The 24,275-nt window shown below is 45.0% G+C and overlaps 1 protein-coding gene across 11 annotated transcripts in view; it reads left to right on the top strand.

Annotated features, from left to right (window-relative positions):
* The window catches only part of DTNA (dystrobrevin alpha), a 201,531-nt gene that overhangs the window by 124,728 nt on the left and 52,528 nt on the right, over positions 1-24,275 (top strand). For 10 of the 11 annotated variants that reach the window (XR_009558021.1, XR_009558022.1, XM_060277852.1 and 7 more), the window contains exons 5-9: positions 7,764-7,849; positions 8,800-8,954; positions 10,290-10,395; positions 11,189-11,355; positions 20,084-20,208. Coding sequence is in view for 9 of the 11 variants with exons in the window: in XM_060277852.1 (XP_060133835.1) it covers positions 7,764-7,849; positions 8,800-8,954; positions 10,290-10,395; positions 11,189-11,355; positions 20,084-20,208 (639 nt within the window). In the remaining 2 variants the exon portion in view is untranslated. Of the gene's footprint in view, positions 1-7,763; positions 7,850-8,799; positions 8,955-10,289; positions 10,396-11,188; positions 11,356-11,468; positions 11,673-20,083; positions 20,209-24,275 lie in introns of those variants that run through there. The other variant, XM_060277855.1, reaches the window with a different exon arrangement.

Here is a 24,275-nt window from a genome sequence, read left to right as displayed (position 1 = left end):
CATTGCAAGGCCTAGGGGAGGTGGAGACAACCAAACAAATGTGAATTTATGGGAAAGAGACATCCCTAATGTCATGTTACAGATGAGCGTTCTGTGTATATATGTAAATTACGGTAATTGAGCACAGGATCCATCAGCATGTTATTGGCATATTCTTAAAAGCATCTGAATAGCCTGAAATTACAAACTGGATTGACTGGGATAAGCTTTGTGCTTCGACAGGTGCAAATTATCTATTACCTCATTACTGTTTTCTATTATGAAAATGCACTGGTTGGAAATCCACACTATTAAAGAACCATTAAAATAAGTTGCCTTGTGTTCCCGCTTGCCTACCCATCCCCCTCTTGCTCTCCTCCCCAGTACACACTTGATGGAGTTCTTGCTTGGCATTGTGTACCTTCCAGAGTCAGATCAACTGGTACAGCTTAGTCACCATGGCAACACCTGGGGTGAGGTGGGAGGGAGCAACCGTTCCACATGACAAAGTAGCGGAGGCACTGTGTGTCTGCATCCAACCAGCTCTCCTGCCCTCTCCAAGGAGAAATTGTCAGTAGGCTGTGAAACGGGGTTCAATGTTTTGGAAAAGATTGCACAACAAGGCTGAAGCTCTTTTTTAAAAAAAGGAGCAGTAAACCCTGAGTTCTCGACTCTTAACAAGAACAGGGAAGAAACCCTCTGAGAATGCCTGGGCACATGTTTTGCTGCCCACTGCCTGAAAGTCTCCCTCCCTCCCAACAAAACCATCACTGTGAAAATGAGATCATTCGTAATACCCATTTTGTTTCTGGAGTTTAGCACTGCAAGGCTTTGAAGATGCATACCAAACACCATGCCACAGAGGAAGGAATGAAAAAGTATTGCTTTTGTAAATGATAGGGTGGTCTATGTTAACACAGTACTGCTCTCACATAGAATGTGCTCAACAACTATTATATACACTTTTTGTAGCTGGGTAATTTGACAGAATTGTAGGACCTGGAGTATATCCAAAAATGCAAATTGTTCTAAAATAGCAACTGCTTTCATTTCAAGTACTGTAAATCAGAGCTGTCCTCACTATGCTGACATAGTGCTTGGAACTTGTGATTGAATTAATAGAGGGGTAATCAGAAAACCTAAACATGAGCCTCAATGAGCCATATAGCCTGATAGGATAGGTGAAGAATCCCAGCAGTTTTGGGCAGGAAATGCATTTTATTAATGTTACCTGGTGTTGCAAATTATTAAAACCTCAATCAAGTGGCATCACCATAGAAATGTTAACAGAGTTTCAATTATTGCTACAGGTAGGTAGCTGTGTTGGTCTGATGTAGTCAAAACAAAATACAGTAAAAAAATTCCTTCCAGTAGCACCTTAGAGACCAACTAAGTTTGTCATTGGTATGAGCTTTCGTGTGCATTTCATGGTATCTGAAGAAGTGTGCATGCACACGAAAGCTCATACCAATGACAAACTTAGTTGGTCTCTAAGGTGCTACTGGAAGGATTTTTTTTATTTTGTTTCAATTCTTACTGCTACTGTAAGATGTAGCTTAGCAATTTTGGACTGAAGGTTTATTTGTTTGAGTTATATTAACAGTGTAGGCCTGTGCCTATCTACTCATACTTACGCCCTACTGAGTTCAATGGAGCTTCTTCCCAAGGAATTATGTATAGCAAAGCAGCTCCCCTAGCTAAATATGACTGCCTGTGTTATCTGCATCTGGATGCCTTCATCTGCAACAAAACATGTCTTTCCCATATTGGTCCCTACAGCCACAACAGGCACTGTAACTCTCCAACGGTTTGACTTCACCCCCAAATGCACACTCCTCCATTGTCTCCCAAGACAGATGGATGCCAATAACAGCAGTTATCATGTAGCCTATTCACAGTGAGAGCAGGAAGCACTGGTCTCACCGTGAATTGGCTTCATAGATCTACTTAGTTATATGACATTGTAATGTCATCATGTTAATTATATTATCCCAATGGGCTGCCAGCAAATTAGTAGCGGCCATCATTTTATCCCAGAGCAATTAGAGTGAGCAATCCTAACAAGAGGCTTAAAGTCGAGTTGTAAGGAGCTATCCAAGTGCCTTTTGCTACAAGGCAGGATGGAAATCTTTTAAATAGACAAACTGTACTCATAATTGAAGGGAACTCATTGAAAATACATTTGGTGAAGGCCCACAAATCAAAGGTGTGTGTAAGGAAGGCTTTTCAGCGGTCAGAGTATAGGGTCTTTGATTTCTATCTACCAAGAGGTCCAAATGAAGGCATTTTCTTCTGATCACATCTAGTTTGGTTCCCTGACTCAGCTTGTCACTCAGTTCTTTTTATCAGCAATCACAGCAATTACATGTGCAGAAAGACAGGGATTTTTGCTTGCTTCCTTTAAACCAGACTCCTACAGCTTCGATTATCTGCTGCATTCATGCCATTAAAACACACACACACACACACACACACACACACACACACACACACACTCCTCTTCCTATGTTCATGGCACACATGCTCTGCTCAGTAAAATACATTTTTCAGAATATTTTATCAGAATGGTATAAATAAAATATACATAAAAACATTTTGCTCCGTTATTTTTAAACTTTTGCCTACTTTTATGGAGAATAATACAGCTTATTTCCAAAGGGAAATCTAAGTGAGGTTTTGTTAAATCAGCATGCACAGGGTTTTAGTCATATGCTATAGATTTTGTTTTGTGATAGCCTCTAGCTAATATGGTATAGAGTAGTACTATTGGCATTGGACAGCTGGAGTGCCCGGTGGCCTCAGGTCTTCTACTGATGTTTCATATGCATTAGAGTCAGGAGAGCAAAGGGCAGTTCCCTACCTCCTCACTTTTGCAGACAAGTATAGCGCGAAAGAGAATTACAAGGGAATTCTCAGCCCTTTATCCTGTCCACTTCATAAGTCCTTCTGATGCCTTTACAACAGCCCATGGGCAGTACAGAGGAATGCTGCCCGTTCATGTCATAAGTACAAGTCAGTGTGATCATGTTTTAACAAGTGAAGTCGTTGATCAGTCTACTACCCACCTGCATATGCAATTGTTGACTGCATGAGCACCACAATACATTTCTCTGATGGCACAGTTGGTTCTTTGAGTGTGGTTCATTCTTTTAGAGAACTAAATAACATTTAAATAGAAATATTTTCTCCATCTCTACAAGTAACGCAGTTGGCCTCTTCATTTATTTTCTGCCTCTGTGCCCTGCTCCACTAGCCCATGGGCTCGCAGGAGTGGTTTAGTGCAGGGATACCAAGGAAGGATGTCAAAAACACCAGAGTGATGCATTCTAGTGCTTTATTATAAGAAATAGTAAACTCACAGCACAACCTGCAGAGCCCCACTGCCTTGGCAGACATAGGACAAACACCGCAACAGTGGGAGTCACCATTACTTGTCCACACCCAAGCAAATGTTTAGGCATTCTTTCTACACAAAGAATTACATCAGTTTGGCCCATCAATTCACCTGACCGGTGAGGCCATAGATGGCTACTATCCAAAGCTTACAGATAGCTCCCCTCTCTGGGCCAAGAGCCCAGCATCCCAGGGTCTACTGATAAGCACGGCATAAAAGCCAGCCAATTAGCATATATGAAAACAAGTGAATATAAACATATATGAGCGCCTTCTTGCAACAACTACCAATTAGTTTTGAGGTTATCTTGACTACCAAGATGGCATTTGTTGGCCTTCTAGAACATTTCACCTTTAGTTTCAACACACTCTGAAGCTTCTGTCCCCCTTTATGGCTTCACAACAATGATCCCTTCACTGAACATCTTCACCAGCAGCTGTCACAAGGCAGAATACTTGCTCTTAAGCAGCCATATTTTACTCATGAAAACTTTAAAAACTATTACTATAAAGGAGTTTCATTGTACAACAGAGCTGCTTTGATAATTGCCAGACCCTAGGGGCACCTAAATGCCAAGGTGCCCATTTATCTCACCTAGTTACAAGCCATGTCAATACATATTTTCATGGGGAAATTGAATTTACGCTGAGTCCGGGTAGAGATGTATGAATATAAATGACTCGGATGAAGTACGGTGTCCAAACCTATCAAGTCAAACTGCAACATTTTTTTAAGAAAATGGGAAATTTTCCTTTCATACCTTCTCAGAAGTATTCAGCTATGGAAAATGCAATTCCATTTGGGATACAGAGAAAACTTACCTGCTATTCACAATTCATCCCCTTACTGAAGAAGGAACCATTAAATTTGTACAATTGCCATAGGTCACACATTTATTTATTTATTTAAAAAATAATCCATTGACTTCAAAGAATACAGTTGTTTCTCCTTACCATTATTACATTTTTAAAAAGTGCCACAAGGTGGAGGGAACCCTGATTCATATGTGGTGGTCATGTAAATACGCTAGAGAGTATTGGGAAATGATTCACACAGAATTTTAAAAGATTCTAAAACTCACATTTCCCAAAAGACCGGAGGCCTTTCTATTAGGGATAACGGGTGACGACATTCCAAAACAGGCACTCAATATCTTTCTGTACATGACTGCTGCAGCTAGAATAGTATATGCGAAAAAATGGAAAGAAGAAGAGATAACCACGAAGGAAATTTGGCAGAACAAATTGATAGAATATATAGAATATAGTAATCATGACCACAAAACTAAGGAATAAGGGTGAGTTAAAGAGAAGAGTGGAGGTGTTTTGGAGAGTATCTTAGAGGATACAATGTATGATTTAACCTACAAGTAGGAGTTAATATATGAGCAGCAGATAACATCAAAAAAAGGAAGACTTGAGATGATAATGGGTGAAATATCAGGATATGCAGCCGATCAAGATTTCCCTAGAATGCCACAGAAAGATCCGCCAATCCATTTTAGGAAAAGAGATGGATACTGTACGATATGTGTATAAAAACTGTTAAAATTGCATAAATAAAAGGGGGTTTGGGGGTTTTTTTTAAGTGAAAGCTATTAACTTCTTGGCCAGTAAAGATGAGGGAACAAAAGGCAATGCAGATCTCTGTACCATGCTTTAGATTGGTATAAAGTAAATGAAACTGGGAGAAAAGCAGCTTCATTTGGAAAGGAGAAGGGGGTCCTTCGCCATTTCCTCACCCATTGCTTCTCTACTCCAGATCACCCAGACGCTTTCACCCCTGTGGTGTTCCAGATGCATGTTCAGTTTCTCAAATACATGTTGCTAAGACCTTCAGTGAAAATTCCTAATGACTGGGGAGTCTTCTATTGACATACTGGGGTTTAACAATACATTACTGCCTAAACATACACAGGTACTTCAACCCACAAGTAGCTACCAACTAGCTTTTAATGTATTGTATGTGCAAGGAAGATGATCTCTGTCTATGTTTGCATAAATGCTTGGCTTTGTTTCAAAACTGTTAGTTTTACTTGGATCAGCTTCATTGATAATAATTGTGATTTTGAATTATATTCAACGATTTCCCATTTATTTATATGTTAAACTAAAATGGCAAACACTTGAAATTAAAATACGTATGCTGCTTCCATGTTTTGTGCAAGCATAGGGCACGATCAAGCCAAACCTATGCAGTGGCGGAGGAAGCCACTAGGGGCGTGCACCCAGGGGTGGGGCGTCACTACCTAGCGTGCATGTGCGGCGTCGCTACATAGCGGTTTGCCAGCGGCGCCACTCCAGCACCGTATGGATGGTGCCGGGTTCCTCTACTCGCTGCTGTAGCTGCGAATGGAGGATCCTCTGTTCGCGGCTGCAGCCGCGAGCAGAGGATCCCGGCACCATCTGTACGGCGCTGGAGCTGCGCCACTTGGCTTGGGAGTCGCAGGGGGTGCCAAGTGTCACCCCCCCCTCTAGGGTGGCACCCGGGGCGCATCGCCCCCAATGCACCCCCTTGCTACACCAGTGAACCTATGTACCTTTTAACTAAGCTTAACTCTCTCCAACTGAAATAAATAAGACTGCCCATTTTTAATTTGTCTAGATCACTACCACTCCTGCATTCAGCATGTAGACACATGACTAATGTGGATATTTTAGGGGACCTACTGTGGACCCACATTGATGTTGTATTCCCAGGCATAATAACAGCAGCAGCAGCAGCAAACAACAACAACATCAGCAGCAGCAATAGCTGTATACTGCCCTCCATCTGTAGATCTCAGAGCGGTTCACAACATAAAAATGACATGTTTACAGTTAATGGCATTTTAATACCATTTAGGGCACAATCTCATGATCCCATGGGTCATAGGATAGAGTGGATCTTCCCCCTACCCACGGAGAGGGAGATGGGCAGGCTGGAGGAGAAGGTCTACTCTCTCAAGCCTCCCTTGTGGCTTGAGAGAGTAGACCTGCTCTTTACTGGTGGTGCTGCAGTGGTGGTAATGGCAAAAGAACAGCCATTCCGGAGACAGATTAAGGATGGAGCACCCAGATCAAAAACCCTTCCAGGCTCCTGACACACACCCAGAATGGAGGGGAAAGTACATTAGGCATACTTAAATTCTCTCCATTGGGATTAATGTGAGGGGAAATCTTCAGGGAATCCACATAACTGCCCAGGAAAAGAAGGCGGGTGGGGAAGTAGAGAAATGCTGGCCAGAGCCTTCTTCCCTGACAGAGCCTGACCAGACTAGATTTGGCAATGTTTTGTGTTCTGGTTTCGATGGAATTTAGGGTTGTGCTAAAATTGTTATATTTGATTTATTTCTCTAGCTTTATCTTTTAAAACTGTTTTTACCGTACAAAACTCAGATAAGTGAAGTACTATTTGTGGGGGACAGGAGGCGGGCAGGTGTGGAGGATTCCCTGGTCCTGAATGGGGTAATTGTGCCCCTGGAGGACCAGGTGCGCAGCCTGGGAGTCATTTTGGACTCACAGCTGTCCATGGAGGCAGGTTAATTCTGTATCTAGGGCAGCTGTTTATCAGCTCCATCTGGTACGCAGGCTGAGACCCTACCTGCCTACAGACTCTCTTGCCAGAGTGGTACATGCTCTGGTTATCTCTCGCTTGGACTACTGCAATGCGCTCTATGTGGGGCTACCTTTGAAGCTGACCCAGAAACTACAACTAATCCACAATGTGGCAGCTAGACTGGTGACTGGGAGCGGCCACCAAGACCACATAACACCGGTCTTGAATGACCTACATTGACTCCCAGTACGTTTCCGAGCACAATTCAAAGTGTTGGTGCTGACCTTTAAAGCCCTAAACGGCCTCAATCCAGTATACCTGAAGGAGCGTCTCCACCCTCATTGTTCTGCCCGGACACTAAGGTCCAGTACTGAGGGTCTTCTGGCGGTTCCCTCGTTGTGGGAAGCCAAGTTGCAGTTGCAGGTAACCAGGCAGAGGGCCTTCTCGGTAGTGGCGCCCGCCCTGTGGAATGTCCTCCCATCAGATGTCAGAGAAAAATAGCTACCAGATTTTTAGAACACATCTGAAGGCAGCCCTGTTTAGGGAGGCTTTTAATGTTTAATAGATTATTTTATTTCATTTTTCTGTTGGAAGCCGCCCAGAGTGGCTGGGGAAACCCAGCCAGATGGGCGGGGTATAAATAATAAATTGTTGTTGTTGTTGTTGTTACCACTGTTCAAATTGGAACTACAATAAATAGCTTGTTTTCTATTGTATTCTTTTAAAAAGTTTAATGGTTGTTTGCACAATTTTAATTTCCAAGTGCAAGAATATTTGTACTGCATAATTCAACAACAGTGCAAAAATATTGCCATGCTAATGTCATCGTATTTGTTTCCTTGTTACCGTATAGAGAAGGACATGGAAAAATGTCTGTCTTTGCTATCAAAATGGCCTTGGCAACGCTTTGTGGGGGAAAGATCATGGACAAATTGAGATGTAAGTCTTTGTCCTCTATTATTTATATTTTATTAATGTTGTTCTTTCCTTTCAATATGGAGTAGTACCAGAATTTGGTTTAGATAATAGTATGAATCAATTCATGGTTTCTTTCCAGAATTCTGGTACTGAAAGATTCCTCTTTGGGAAACATGCAAATGTATTAAAAAGATTGATCAATTGAAGCTTCTTTAATCAGGTTGCAGCCCTAGTTAAAACCAATATGGATTAAATTAATCCATTCATAGATGCAAACACATAACACACAAGAGGCGCAGACACAACTTTATTGTCTAAAGTGAAATCACTCTTTATAATGCATTGAATATTTTAAAGTGCACACACAAATACCCAGTTCTCCAATAATCCAAATCAGGGATGACTACCTATGGCCCTCCAGGTATTGTAGGACAACTCTCAGCAGTCCCAGCTGGCATGACCAAAGGTTAGGGATGATGGGAACTGGAGTCCAACCATTTCCAGTAGGCCACAGGTTAACCACCTATATCTGCATACTCAGCATAGCTGCCAAGTTATCCCTTTTTAAAAGGGATTTTCCCTTATGCTGAATAGGCTTCCTCGCGAGAAAAGGGAAAACTTGGCAGCTATGATACTCAGTTCCCAGATCGTGGACCACCTCTCCCCATTTGAACCAAACCAGCCCCTGTGATAGTAAGCTGAGGCCCTTCTTCATGTTCCTCCTCCACAAGAAGTTCAGAGGGTGGCAACACGGGAATGGGCTCCCTATTTGTGGAATGCTCTCCCTAGGGAGGCTCACCTGGCACCTTACATAACTTTAGGTGCCAGGTGAGAACATTCCTCTTCACACAGGCCCATGGCCTTTTAAATGTATTGAGGGGAAGGTTATTGTTGTGTTATGTATTTTGTATTTTTATACTGTATTTTAAACCAAATAAACCATTTCATATTTTCCCTCTTTATTCCATCAGATATTTTCTCAATGATTTCAGACACCAGTGGTGTAATGGTTTATGGTAAATATGACATGTTTCTGCGAGAAGTCCTTAAACTACCCACGGCGGTCTTTGAAGGTCCTTCTTTTGGATACACAGAGCAGTCAGCAAAATCCTGTTTTTCTCAACAGGTAGATAAAATGCCAACATTCACTGCCTCCTTTTCACCCTTCCCATAATGATATGCAGTGACGAAATGTTATGTGATTTTTATTTGTTTATACCGTAGATTGTGTACTGGACACTTTGGCAATTGTAAACCAGAAGAGAATTGTATTTTGTTTAAGAACCAAATTAGATATGACTTGGAAAATGTGTGAACGATCTCCTAATATGATTTGGGGAAAATACTAACAAGATGCTGTGAGGTAGCTCTGGATTGGTTCAGAGCAGCAGCAGCAGGAGGAGCCCCTGTATTTTCCCCCCAAAAAATGCTCCTACACAAGTGTGGGTTATGATTAGGGCTCAGCTCTCAGGTGGGCACCACTGGGAGAAGTTCATAGTGAGGTCTGGCACATCTTTTTCTAGAAAAATGGCACTGGTTATGACAACAATGATATTAGATTTATAGACCAATAAAGTATTGCCTTCCGTATTATAGAGATGAGCAATATTGGGACTAGGTATACACTGAGGTTTGGTCCTTCCCAGTTCTACATGGACACAGGACTACATCCAGCCCATTCTGTTTATGTGCAGATTTAAATGGAAAATCCTTTAAAGTCTTCAAGTAATGCCATTAAAAAAAACCACAAGTACTTACAAGATGGTTCCAGGACTACAACACGACCCCTGATCTCCCCTACTCCTTTTCAAAAGGCTCCCAAATGGCTGACTGAGATGCTCACATCCTGGAGCAGCTACCATACAAAGCTTCTTGCCTTTGAATTACAACAGAGCAAACCCCCCTTGTAGCAACATGAACTTGATGCATGGGCGTAGCCAGGGGAGGCAGGGGGGACAGCTGACCCCCTAGATCAAGTAAAACAATAGAAATACTTAACTAACTGACCAATCACATTGGTTCTGCTCCCCCTAAGAAAGTACTGCCCCCACCATAAAAATCCTGGCTACGCCCATGACTTGGTGTCCCTCAAAACTCTTCCTGGGCCATACCCTTGACTGGCTCTGCTTCACTCATTCCTTGACCTCTGATAATCTCTGGGTGGAGAACAGAGAGGGCCATGGAAGTGTTGTAGAAGCTAGCCTACTGTACAGAGATGAAATTACATCTGTTGCTTTGCTCACTTTTGCTCCAGATCCTGCCTATCACTTAAAGGTTGCCTCAGATGGTTGCTCGGAAAGGAATGCATCTCTTGGGCTGAAAAGAGTTCCCTTCCCCTGTTTAAGATATTGAAATGTATCTGCTTAATTATTTCACCCATGTGTGTGTGACCCATGAGGAAAGTAAAATTCCCCTTTCAGCTTGCAATGCTAAGTTGTTTCTGCTTTGTTCATGTAAACAGAAAAAAGTCACACTGAATGCTTTTTTGGACACTCTCATGTCTGATCCTCCACCGCAATGCCTGGTCTGGTTACCACTTCTGCATCGATTGGCAAATGTTGAGAATGGTATGTAGTCAAAGGATGAGTGGCATGTGGAGTATCAATGTGGTTCACAATGATTGTGTTTTCCCCAGGAAAAGTTATTGTTCTTGAAAAGAAAAAATGGCTAAGACTGTGGTGCTAATTTCAATTCCTAATGATACGGTCAGCCTTGTCCATTTATTTCAATGTGTTCAGACATACTGAACTCAGCATAGTTTCAGGCTGCAAGTTGTAAACCTAGTTAGTGTTGCAAAATCATACACAGCATAAACTGATATGCTTGCTACCTTTAGTATCTCTCCTTCTGCCTTTGTAAGTTGACCAAAGTAGATTATTCACAAACACACTAGTCCTAGGATGGAATTCAACAGCGTGTTAATACAATCGTTCCATCAGCACCGTATTTCTGCTTGCCAGACAGAACAGTCCCTCCATGTGGTATTATTGGAGGAGCAGTGTGGGGAGGAGAGGGGGGAAACCCCACTGAGCTACTGGGAGTCCTTATGCTGGCTTCAGCTAGTGCACTGAGTTAGTTGTATCCAACCCCTCATTCTTTCTTCCACACTTCCACATTTTCCTGTTTTGGTTTTCTGCTGCTATAAGAGGTTTTCTCTTAGACAGTAGCAGATGCTTGTTTGTCTTCAGAGAAAACTGTGAAGCTTTTAAATTTCAGGAACCTTAAGAATAGCATTTGCCGTGGAAAATCACTTCAGACAGAAAAGTATGTTGCTAAGACCTGAAGACCTGTTAGTGGCTTCAGATTTAGCACCGCACTGATTGTCTTTTGTTTTGTTTTTAAATTCATCTCCCCTTGTAGTCTTCCACCCTGTTGAGTGTTCCTACTGCCATAGCGAGAGCATGATGGGATTTCGCTATCGATGCCAGCAGTGTCACAATTACCAGCTCTGTCAAGATTGCTTCTGGAGGGGACATGCCAGTGGTTCCCATAGCAACCAGCACCAAATGAAAGAATACACGTCATGGGTAAGGGAAGGTTCATGAATTGCTGCAGACTGTTTGAACTCCACCAGTCAGAGAAAATCTCAAGGATGGGAGTTGGAACTGACCGAATCGTTTTCCCTTAAAACCACATATAGGAAACTATCTTTGCCAGTTTAGCTAAGCGTCTCTGTAATGGAGAAGCCCCAGTTGTGGTCCTTGTTCCCAGTCAGTTCTGAGATGAAAAATGGGAAGAACTGAACAGTATGGCTACCCTCAGTGTGGATTTGAGCAGTCCAACATGTTAAAACTGTTCTGGATGTCAGGAGAGCTGCAGGAAGGTCTTGGAATATAAAACTATTTCCACAGTAAGTTGTTCATTTTTGTAGGACATAGTCAAATACGTTGGCTTTTCTCTCATATTATCTGCTTTATATGATAAGAGATCTGTATCTAAAAGAAACTATGGGATCTGTCACAGTGGCCTGAGTGGACTACTTCAGAGTAACGACGCTACGCAGCTCTGCATTTTATTCTTTTATTGGTGCTGCGTATTTACAGTGCTCAAGTCATTGCTATTTACACGGAGCGATGTTGTCAGTCGGTTTCAGAACCTCCTAATGGCTTTTGGCGCGTCTTTCTCCAACACAAAAGCTTTGGCAGACCCATCCTCTTGCCCCTCCTCTTCCTGCGTAATTCTGGAGTTGGAGGGATGGGTCTTCCCCCCTTGCTTGCCCCTTCCTGTCCCCCTTGGGACCCTGGCTCCTCTACCTTGCCTGAGCCTCGGACACGACTTCCTGCTTCCCCACTGGAATCGGAACTCTCCCTGCTTTCCCCTTTGCTCGGGGACGGGCTTGAACTCAGGAGGGGAGGGACTTCGCGATATCCCCTGTCCCTCACATCCACCCCCCTCCCAAGCTCTCCTTCACCCCTCCCCAGGCCCCCCCCATGTGTCGGTGACGACTGGAAGCCTAAGAACTCAGTGCTCTCCGAGCCCGTTGGTGTGAATACCTCCCCCCAGTCCTGCGAGCCCCCCCCTTCCGCCTGGGCGGACGGGAATCCCAAAAAGTCCGTGGCGTCAGAGCTGGTGGGGGTAAAAACGTTCTGCCAATCTGCCCCTTCCTCTGACTGGGTGGATCTCGGTGACACCCATACCTCATCCTCTGGTTCCTCAAACTCCGCTTCCCAGCGCCATGGTGAGCTGCTCTCCCGTGCCTCCTCCTCCTCCCCCTCCCTTTCCATGTGCCAGGGCTTGGGTCTGTGGGGAAAGAGGGCGTGAAATTCTTCCACCAAGAATTCCTCCTGTATCTGGGTGGCTGGGACCCATTCATTCTGGGACGGTGGAGCATCCTCCCATGCCATGAGGTACTCCAGTCCCCCCACCCCCCACCTTGAATCCAGGATGGCCGTGGCCTCATTGAGTTGCTCCCTGCCTTCCCTCTCCCCCCCTCCCTCGGGGGTTTGTTCGCTGTCTCGGAGCCTGCTGCTTTCCCTGTACGGCGACAGCAGCGATCTATGAAACACTGGATGCACCCTCATGTCCTCTGGCAGTGCCAGCCTGTATGCCACCGGGTTTACCTGTTGCGTGACCGTGAAGGGGCCCAGCCTTTTGGGTGCCAGCTTTTTGCACCTCCCTCTGGTGGGAAGGCCCTCCGAGGACAACCACACCTTGTCCCCCACCCTGATGACCTCCCCTTGTCGCCTGTGGCGATCTGCCCCCTTTTTGTACGCTTCCTTGGCCCTCTCCAAGTGTTCTCTGAGCTGCTGGTGCACCGTCTCCAGTTCCTCTGCCCAATCCTCAGCCTGTGGGCCCTCCTCCTCCTCCTCCTCCCTCTCCCTCTCTGGGAAAGATCTGAGGTCGCGCCCGTAATTGGCCTTAAAGGGCGACACCCCTGTGGAGACGTGCACTGCATTGTTGTAGGCAAATTCTGCTAGTGGCAAGCGATCCACCCAGTCCGTTTGCCGCTGGCTGACGTAGCATCTCAGGTACTGCTGCAGAATGGCGTTGACCCTCTCCGCTTGTCCGTTGGTCTGCGGGTGTCTAGCCGTCGACAAGCTGACCTCCACCTGCAGGAGGTTCATGAGCCGCCGCCAGAACCTGGAAACAAATTGGCGACCACGATCCGAAATAACCCTTAAAGGTAATCCATGCAGTCTGAAAATGTGATCAACAAACAGTTTGGCTGTCTCTTCTGCCGAGACTGCCCTGGCACACGGTATAAAGTGACACATTTTGGACATAAGGTCCACCACCACCAACACTGCAGTCTTACCCCTGGACGAAGGCAGATCTGTGATGAAGTCCATGGACACCACTTCCCACGGCCTGTGTGGTGTGGCTAAGGGCTCCAGCAACCCTGGTGGCGCTGCTCTGACCACCTTCGCCCGCTGGCAGGTGGTACAGCCCCTTACATAGTCTCGAACATCTTCCCGCACCCCTGGCCACCAGAAGTGTCTCATGACTAGGTGAGCGGTTTTGTCCCTTCCAAAATGCCCCGCTGTAGGGTTGTCGTGCATCTGCTTGAGGACCGTACGTCGAAGCTGGGTGGTGGGCAGGTACAGCGCACCCTTGTAGAAAAGCAGCCCTCTGCGTTCTGCAAAGTCTTTTGCCTGCTCCCTCCCCCCTCTCAGTTCTCTGAAGATGCGGTTGGCAAATTCATCCGCTGCCGTCAGAGCTGTGAGTTCTGCCTCGCTCACCACAGCTGCTCCGCAGGACCATGCCGACGGGGGGAAAATGTGCCTTGGGGCTGGTGGCGCCTCCTCCTCCATGTACTCTGGCTTGCGGGAGAGGGCATCCGCCCTGACATTCTGCGCCCCCGGGATGTAGTGGATGGAGAAGTTGAAGTTCGAGAAGAACTCTGCCCACCGTATCTGCCGCTGGTTGAGCACCCTGGCAGTTCTCCAGAACTCCAGGTTCTTGTGGTCTGTGCACACCTGGATGGGGTGCTTTGCGCCCACCAGGAAGTGTCGCCAGTGCTGGAACGCAGCGTAGATCGCAAGAAGTTCCCTATCAAACACTGTGTAGTTGCGTTCAGGCTGTGTCAACTTCCTGGAGAAGAAGGCACAGGGTCTCCACTCCCTGTTGGCGTCCAGTTGCAACAAAATTGCGCCCACAGCTTTTTCAGAAGCATCTGTCTCAATGCGTAGGGGCGCGTCCTGCACCACATGGAACAGGTTTTGGTCTGAGGCGAACACTCTCTTGAGGCTTTCGAACGCTGCTTGCGCCTCTGGTGTCCACTTGAACTTCTGCTTGCCTCTCAGGCAGTCCGTGATGGGAGCCGTAACGCGAGAGAAGTTCTTGATGAACTTCCTGTAGAAGTTAGCGAAGCCTAGTAGGCGTTGGGCATCTTTGCGCGTCCTGGGGCTGTGCCAGTCCAGGATGGCCTGCACCTTGTCCTTGTCCATCGCCAGCCCCTTGTCTGACAGCTTGTAGCCCAGGAAGTCCACCTCTTTGGTGTGAAACTTGCACTTCTCCAGCTTCACATACAGGTGGTTCTCCTTCAGGCGTTGCAACACCTCTCTGACATCTTTCACATGCTGCACTGGGTCATTCGAGTAGATAAGGATGTCATCTAGGAAGACCAAGCATTTCCTGAAGAGGAGGGACCCCAGGACGTGGTGCATGAAGGCCTGGAAGCATGCTGAGCCCCCTTGCAAACCGAAGGGCATCACCAGATATTCAAAAGAGCCCAGAGGCGTGAACATCGTGGTTTTCCATTCATCTCCTTCCCGGATCCTGATCAAGTTGTACGCCCCCCTTAGGTCCAGCTTGGTGAAAATCTTGCCCCTGCGTGCCGCTGTCAGGAGATCATCCACTCTGGGCATGGGGAAAGCCACTGGCTCTGTCACCGAATTCAGCCGTCTAAAGTCCACCACAAGACGGCGCTGTTGCGTGTCTTTCTTGTCCACCCAGAAGACCGGGCTGCCCCCTGCTGCCTTGCTTTCCCTTATGAACCCCCGCTTGAGGTTCTTGTCGATGAAAGCGCGCAGATCCTCCAGCTCCTGGTCTGACATGGCGTACAGCTTGGCTGGGGGTATCGTCGCCCCTGGCACCAGGTTGATCTGGCAGTCAAAAGGCCTGTGCGGGGGTAGGTGGTCGGACTCCGCTTCGCTGAAGACCTCCTGCAGGTCCCAGTACTGCTTGGGTATTGCCTCACCCCCTTTGATATGCATGGTGGCCACCGTGGCTATTGGAGGCCCCTCCCCTGGTTGGTGCTGCATGCAATGTTCCAGACAAAAGTCCGACCCAAACGTGATGCACCTCTGGTGCCAACTGATGGAGGGGTCGTGGCGCGCCAGCCAGCTCATGCCCAAGACGATGGGGGGGTCTGAGATGGTGGTGACGTTGAACGCCAGTGTCTCTGAGTGCCTTCCCACCGTCATTCTCATGGGGGGGGTTTGATGTGTGATGGCCCCTCCCAGCAGCTCCCTGCCGTCAATGGTTGCCACGTGCAGAGGAAAATCCAACTGCAAAAGCTGGATTTGGTGCTCCTCTGCAAAGCTTCTCGAGAAGAAGTTGGCGGACGCCCCACTGTCAATTAAGGCGAGGACCGTCAGGGGATAGCCATTTGGGAGCGTTAGCGTCACTTCTAGAACCACTCCTGCTCTGGGAGGGGTGGGCTGGCTCTGCACCTCTCTGTGCGGGTGGGCGGGCTGGGGCTGTTGTCTGCTGACTGTGCCTGGCTGCTGCCCCTTGTCTCCTGCAGCCAGGCTTTCCCGTTTCCCTGCTGTGGTGCTGCGTCAGTGGGGGAGGGCACCACCGTTCCCGCCTTTCCTTGCCACTCCCTGCGATGTGGGCAGTCTCTGACGAGATGCTGGGGTGAGTTGCAGAGAAAGCAATTCCCGCCCCTTCCCTCCTTGCGTCTTGGCGCCGCTGGGGTTTGAAAAGCCCGCGCGCGCGCGCTATCAATCTGCATGGGCTCCTGGTCCTGGCTGGCTCCAGGCGTGGCTTGAAAGGGTTGTTGAGGGAGTGGCTTCTCCTGCGACCGTGGGAACCAAGCCCGCTTTGCGCGCGTCGCTTGCTTGTCGTTCCACCGGGATTCCTGCCTCACCCCCACCGCCAGAGCTGCTTTGCTCAGCTGATCCATAGTACTGGGCTTTGGACCTCTCGAGAGTTCATCCTTCACCTCCTCGCTCAAACCCAAGTAAAACGCAGCTTGCATGGGAGGCGAATCCAAAACCCACCCCAGTCTGTGCACCAGCATGGTGAATTTCGCCCAATATGCGCGAACTGTCATATTTCCTTGGCGTAAATTATGCAGTTCCTCCTTAGTCTGGTCCAAATGACTATCGGACGAATACATCGTCCTCAAACCTTCTAGAAATTGTTGGACATTTTTCATGCAAGGATTCTTGGTTGCGATTAATGGTCTTAGCCACTCCCTGGCTGCTCCGGTGAGATGTTCCACAATAAACGCTACTCTGTGCTCATCATCGGGGAACTCATTCTGGTGCAGCTCAAGAGCATACACGATCTCAGTCTCAAAGCCCTGAAACTCCTTCGGGTCTCCATTGAACTTGCTTACAAGGGTCCCTGCTCTCCTTCCTGGCAGCACTTGGACTTGGGGAGCCCCTCCCGCCTTGTTTTTCTCTGCATCCAGCTTGTTTTGGAGGTCTACCGCCACCGCCCTTAAATGCTGCTCTTTTTCCTGGAGCTCTCTCACCTGTTCCGCAAGTTGTAGCCGGTCGTCCTGGACCTTCTTAGTCTCCTCTTTAGCTGCCTTCAATTCTCCCTGCGCCTGCAGCGACAGCTGTTGCAGTTCTAGCTGGGCTTGCTCAGCGATCTGCCGCCACTTCTCCGCCTCGGACACGCTCATCCCGGCAACTCCGAAGTAGCCCAAAAATGATTAGGAGGTTGCTGTCACAGTGGCCTGAGTGGACTACTTCAGAGTAACGACGCTACGCAGCTCTGCATTTTATTCTTTTATTGGTGCTGCGTATTTACAGTGCTCAAGTCATTGCTATTTACACGGAGCGATGTTGTCAGTCGGTTTCAGAACCTCCTAATGGCTTTTGGCGCGTCTTTCTCCAACACAAAAGCTTTGGCAGACCCATCCTCTTGCCCCTCCTCTTCCTGCGTAATTCTGGAGTTGGAGGGATGGGTCTTCCCCCCTTGCTTGCCCCTTCCTGTCCCCCTTGGGACCCTGGCTCCTCTACCTTGCCTGAGCCTCGGACACGACTTCCTGCTTCCCCACTGGAATCGGAACTCTCCCTGCTTTCCCCTTTGCTCGGGGACGGGCTTGAACTCAGGAGGGGAGGGACTTCGCGATATCCCCTGTCCCTCACAGGATCCAAATGGAATATTTAAAATCTAGATCTAAGAAGAGCAATAGAAGATGTTGATTTACCATTCAGCTACTTTATGAAATATGTTTATATAAAGTCAGTAGAAGTGTAGGCATGCTATATAATCATTAACATTCAGCCACCATAGTTTCTTAACCCTTTTCAGACTGTCTCTAACAACATGAGCTCTATATTGCACTCAGATGAAACATATGTATGCCTCGTTTTGGTAGCTGCCAGTTAGCTACTGAGTCAAGTGTAACATTCTAGTTCTAGTTTACAAGGCTGTGAACAGCTTGGAACCAGTTCTCTAAAACAATGCCTCCTTCTGTGTAGACCATCCAGGTCTCCATAATCTGCACTGGTTACCCTATTTCCATGCCATGGTCCACTGTGGGGTGGAGGAGTGGCTCCTGAGCAGTGAAATTATGTCCTCTTGAAGGTCAGGCAGGCTGCAACCATGGGATGTTTATGTCAACATCTGAAAGTGTACCTGTTTACCTGGGCATTTCCCTGACATTATTATTATTATTATTATTATTATTATTATTATTATTTGTATGCCACCATTCATCTGAAGTTCACAGGCAGTTCCCAATACCAGTACCAGGTATTGGTAGTTACTGCAATTTATATTTTAACTTGGTTTATTGAACTGTTTTTATTTCTGTGTGCTTTGTTTTATTTGTTTGTAAACCACATTTTAGCTTCTTTTTGAAATTAAAGGTAGCATATGCATTCTACTATTAATAATATTTAATAAGCTTATTTCTATAAGAGTCCCAGTGTGTGGCCCCCTTAAGCCACAACTCAGTTAATATAAATTTGTGGGACTTAAGCTCATATCAGATGTGAGTCTATGCACATTTTCCTTGCAACAGATATATATATAAGTTACATGCTTTCAAAAAATTTTCAAGAATTGTAGGTTATTTGGGTTGCGGATCAAGCTGTGAAAAAGAGGAGACATTTTCAAAACAGTCTCTTTGCCTTTGGAACTCAAATACAGACAGTGTTTTTTCCTTTAAAAAAATGTTTAGGGGTACTCTCATTTTCCTGCTCATATTGAAATACTGCCCCTCAATGAAGCCAAACTTAGATTCACAAAATGTTTAGGGTTATGTGTACCCCTGCGTCCCCCCAGAAAAAAAGCACTGAATACAGAAAATATCCCAGCTGCGAAAGCTGGAAAGGAGGGAAGTGCAATAAGGATAATGAAAGCAAACTAAGCAATTGCAGTACAAACAGCATTATATATTAAAGCTGGTGCTTCTGAAATTAGAATGATATATGATTGGCAATGATTAAGAAATTAGGGTTGCCATATTTCAAAAAGTAAAAACTAGGACACCCCGAAAGTTGTTGAGAGTTTTTTAGGACAAAGTGCTGCCTTTTGGAAATTCCCCCCAGACGTCAATTCCACCTTTGAAATCCTAGTAATGTGCAGTAAAATCCGGACATATGGCAGCCCTAAATAAATGAAGATAGGTAGTGCACAGTTAGGTAGTGAATCAGGAATATGGAAGATATTATTCTAGTACAGTCCTCTGAACTCACACTTCTTTGGCATGGATTATCAGGTTTTAAGTATTAAGGACTGAGTAAAGTGGGCCTGAATGAAGTATGATTCACCGTAACTATTTTATTTTTCAATCTAGATTTTTTTTTTTGTGTGAGTTTGGTTTGACTGAGTGCTGTGCTGATGTTTATCGCACAGCTTTTTGTACTGATGATGTGTACCTTAGAAACCCAGTTTATGCAAAGGTCTGCACAATTAGAAAACAAACTGTATCTGATCCTGCTTTTGTTCATGGGTAGAAAATTCTGCCTGGGGATCATACACTCAGGTACCTGGTTCCTTTACTGGGGGGGGGGACTCATTTATACCCTTGATAGGCTACTAAAGGAAGTGTACGTACTCTATACATATCTGTTTGTTGTCCCTAAACCTTTTAGGGCAAACATGGTCTTTTCAGTCATAGAAATGTTTGCTCTCTTCCACTTCTGACTGTGTCATCATCAGCTTTTCAAATGTACGGAACTTTTCACCTGGGATTGTGCCAGTGGAGAGATCAGATACAGGCCTTAAGTCTTCTCTCACACTCCTCTCATTGTGGGAGACAGGAGAAAGATGAACGGGGAGATTCTGCAGCTTCTCTCTCTTTAAAGGATTTTATCTATTTATCTATTTATTATTTTATTTATTTTTAATTTCTATTCCGCTTTATATTTTTAATAAAAAATCTCAAAGCAGTTTATAGCATATTAAATCAATAAATCAATAAAATAATAGCCAGGCAATGTTCCTCCAGCCTCATGAGGATGCAACTCAGGACATAATACAGAGCCACGGAATGGGTGGGGGTGGGGGGAAGAGATATGCCTTTAACTAGTAGAACATTGCTTTGTTTCCCCATAGTTTTGTGGTTGCAAAAACAATTTAAACCTTACCTGTCCAAATTACCTTTACCTTCCTTGTTCCTCCCAGAAATCACCTGCTAAGAAGCTAACTAATGCACTTAGCAAGTCTTTAAGCTGTGCTTCCAGCCGTGAACCTTTGCACCCAATGTTCCCTGACCAGCCTGAAAAACCACTAAACTTGGCTCATATTGTGTAAGTATTTGTGTGCTCTGTAGATAATATCCTTTGTTCTAGGTGACCTACTGTTCATCCTGGTTTGAAGGCAAATGGAGGGAGGCCTCTTCATGTGTTCTCTAGAAATGCTGCTTATTAAACTATCCAATCGTAATGGATTTAAGCATAACTTAGCTTCATGATACTGAAAAGTAACAGGGGAAATGCTGGAGATTTTTTTTCCATTTTTGCTTAGCATTATAGTTTAGCATTCTGAAATATTGGTGTGTGTTTTTTAAATTTCAGTTTAGTGAGTCTTCAGTGTACCAGGAGGCTAGAGCTGAATGATTCTGCTCTGTTTTGACCAGTGAAACAGTTAAATATCTAAAAGGTAAAGCAAGTAAAGAAAGGAAACTAGAAACTGACATGCTCCAATATGGAAACAGATTTCAAATTATTTATCTTACCAGCTCTCTCAAAATTGAGATTTTCTAAAATACATGCCTCAGTTCACACAAAGGCAATGCTTTCCTGCAGGAATTACAGTTATGAATTATGAAATCTGATAGCCTGTGTGAGACAAGGTGAAACAAAGGTGCCTTGAATTGTTTCCCTTAACTGTTTCACATAGCTATGCCTTGATTTTCCCATAACTTAGATATGTACAGTATTATGTGGCAGCTGCAATGTGCTCCTTTTAAGAAGTAGGGAAGCGTGGTCAAAAATGTAGGAAAGCTACATTTCTACAAACTAAAGAAAGTAGGAAGTTCATCTCTCAGCAGTCTTTTCAGGGACCCTGTAAGTCAAGGGTGAGGACCCTCTAGTCCAGGCATCCCCAAACTTCGGTCCTCCAGATGTTTTGGACTACAATTCCCATCTTCCCCGACTACTGGTCCTGTTAGCTAGGGATCATGGGAGTTGTAGGCCAAAACATCTGGAGGGCCACAGTTTGGGGATGCCTGCTCTAGTCCTTAGGCCTAATGAGACCCATTTTGGCTAAGTCATGCCCACCAGCCCTGCATCTGACATCATATATGACATCAGAGTGACTGGGGAAAAAAAGTTTTCAGGCACTGCTGATCAGATGATTGATAGTGTCTGCAAAGCCATTTGCAAGGCACTTTGAAGCTCTGGCTATCAGCTGATTGTTACTGCTTCAAGAGAGCCCTGCATAGCTGATAGTCAGCTGATTGTTGGGGCTGTCCTAAGGAGTTCCCCATGGGATGTAAAGCACTAGAGGAAGTGCTTTGAATTCAAAATGCTTTCTCAAAGGTCCTTCCTGTGACTGTTGATTGGCAGTTACAGCAACCTCCTCTGAACTTGGACAGGTGTCAGTCACCTGCTATCATTAGGAGACCTGATGATTTGACAGGTAGACAGTCCTGCATACCTGTCAAAGTTGGCCCACAGGGATGGGAGAAATAAGTATATGGAGTTGAGGAAGATACTGGTGATATCCAGGAATGCAGAATAAAAACCTTGATGAAAGTATTTACATGAAGTACTCCATATGCAGGACAGGAGATCTGATTTCTGGGATTGTGGTTCTGTGAGAGGTGACTGGCATGTTAATTCAGCATGCTAGAATCTGGCAAGCTAGAGATCCAACAGCAGCCATATACTCTCTAATCACTGCTGCTTCAGATGTACATGCAGAATCTCCATATCTGTGTACATAACAACTGGTGTATTTTCCCAGCACCGGTTACTCCAAACTCCTATGATATATTATTTTCACCTCTCTTTGGAAACAGTTCTTCAAAAACTGGTGTTTGGAAATGGCTTTAAAGCAGGGGTAGCCAATGTGGTACCCTCCAAATGTTATTGAACAACAACTTCTAGCATCCTTGACCATTTGTCATGCTTGCTGGGGCTGATTGAAGTTGTAGTTCAACAACATCTGAAGGACAACCACATTGACTACTCCTGCCTTAAGGCATGCACAGAGGAGCTTCTGCCACCACAGAGTTGTGAGAGGATAACTTTGTAGCCTCAAAAGCCTGCTCAAAAGCTTAGTTGGCTTAAAAGAAGCAGCATGTATTGTGAGCTCTGGACTTCCTTTACTGCTCAGTTCAAAATCAAATCAATAAGAAGTGGGCTTCTGATATTCCATTTCTTCTCTGAGTCCCTAGAGCATCTGAGTGACTTGTAGATAATTATGTTCCCACAAGCACTTTTAAATTATACATTCACATAGCTGAATGGGCACAGGGATATATAAACATTCAGATAGTCAGCTGTTTAGATAGGATCATTCTGACAAGGATAATTCCCAGCATATTCAGATAATAATTGTGATTTCCTTAATGGGGTTTGGGTTTTTTTTACGGTAACTATTACTACTCCCGTGGTTCTTAAAGTGGTTCAGATCTCCATCACAGAGATTTATTTTTATGTTCTGTGTTCCATTTACCTCAAGTCAAAACTTCCTTCATGTGGCTGTTCATTCCGTATTCACTGTTGCATGTGTTTTGTAGAAAATACAAGGGGCATTATATTACATAATGAGTGTCTGTGGTTGGCAGCACTGTTGGAAGTCACTTAGCCTGCTTTGACATGAAGACTCTCACACAGATATTAAATACTGGGGTATGATTATTAACTAAGATCAGTCTAAAGCAATGAGCTGTCATTGGAAGATTGAACAGTGTATTGTTCTCATTATGATGAAGCTGTAATGGAAGCACACTACAGTGGTACCTCGGGTTACAAACGCTTCAGGTTACAGACTCCACTAACCCAGAAATAGTACCTCAGGTTAAGAACTTTGGTTCAGGATGAGAACAGAAATCGTGCTTCAGCGGCGCGGCGGCAGCAGGAGGCCCCAAAAGTTTCAGGTTAAGAACGGACCTCCGGAATGAATTAAGTTCTTAACCAGAGGTACCACTGTATTTGTTTGACCTTCCCAAATCATAGAATCATTGATAGTGCTTTTCAAAACAGCATCTTACTTGATAATTCCTTTTAAATTAAATTTGCACCTGCTAAGAATATTAGTTTGAAATGCTGGACCCTCTGCTTATTCCATTCCTTAGATGTCAAAAATAAAAGGTTGACTACTTAAGTCAGGGATGGAGAACCTGTGGCCCTCAAGATGTTTATGGAGTCTATTTCCCACCAGCCACAGCAAGCATAGCCAATGATCAGAAGTGATGTGAGCCCACAGTGTTTAGAGGACCACAGGTTCCCCCACCCATGTTAAATGGAAGCAAGCTGCTGAAAAATTGATGAAAACCAAATGAATCAAGCAGTTATGCTCAAAAGGAAACATTTTTGTGAATAGTTGATGTAATGCTATGGTTTATAGCTGAGAGCCATAACATATTGATGAGAGTTTTGCTCACATTGGCTACCCCTGCTTTGTTTTAAGAAGAAAAGAATAACTGTATGGGGACTTCAAATAAATATGTTGCAAATATGTGTATTTTTCTGCTTGAAAGATCTTTCTGTTCGAAGCAGAGCCTTCATTCCTCCCCATATCTCCAGCTGGGGCCAACACTAAAATGCCTTCCTGCAACATTCGGATACCAAGTTAGGCCTTCCTCTATCCCCTACCTCTCACAGTGCCTCCTGAAGCAGGTCACCCAACTCTCCTACTTGGCAAGGCCCTGAACAACTACTTTTATTATACTATATCTCCACTTGCAAAAATCTGAGGAGGAGAGAGAGAGAAATGTGAAATTGAAGCAAAATATGATCCTCTTCTTTTCATTATCCAGGATCAGCTACTCTATAGAAAGGACTTCTGCGTATATCTTTTCTACCTGTATTTTTATACAGAAGGCAATGGCTGCAGTTCACTAAAGTTAGTTGAGATCATATCCCATTAAGATCAATGCAAGAAAGTATTTCCCCCCCCCCCATCATTTTCAGTAGGAATTTTTCACTTATTGGAAGTGTGCAGAGGATTCAACTTTTGTCACAATTAGCTTCAGCTGGATTGGAGTCAATCTATTCACGTACAAGAAAATATACCAGGATGCGAAAGGGAATTGAGCACTGTTCTTATAAGGATTTCAAAAAGAACCAGCAATCTGGTCTCTTCTGATCCTAGGACAGGTGTAGGGAACCCATATGTTGCTGAACTACAACTCCCATCATCTCTG

The sequence above is a fragment of the Zootoca vivipara genome, chromosome 8 (genome assembly GCF_963506605.1).
Source record: "Zootoca vivipara chromosome 8, rZooViv1.1, whole genome shotgun sequence".
NCBI lineage: Eukaryota > Metazoa > Chordata > Lepidosauria > Squamata > Lacertidae > Zootoca > Zootoca vivipara.
The sequence above is the reverse complement of the archived record's forward strand: the minus strand, read 5'-3'. Positions and strand labels throughout refer to the sequence as shown.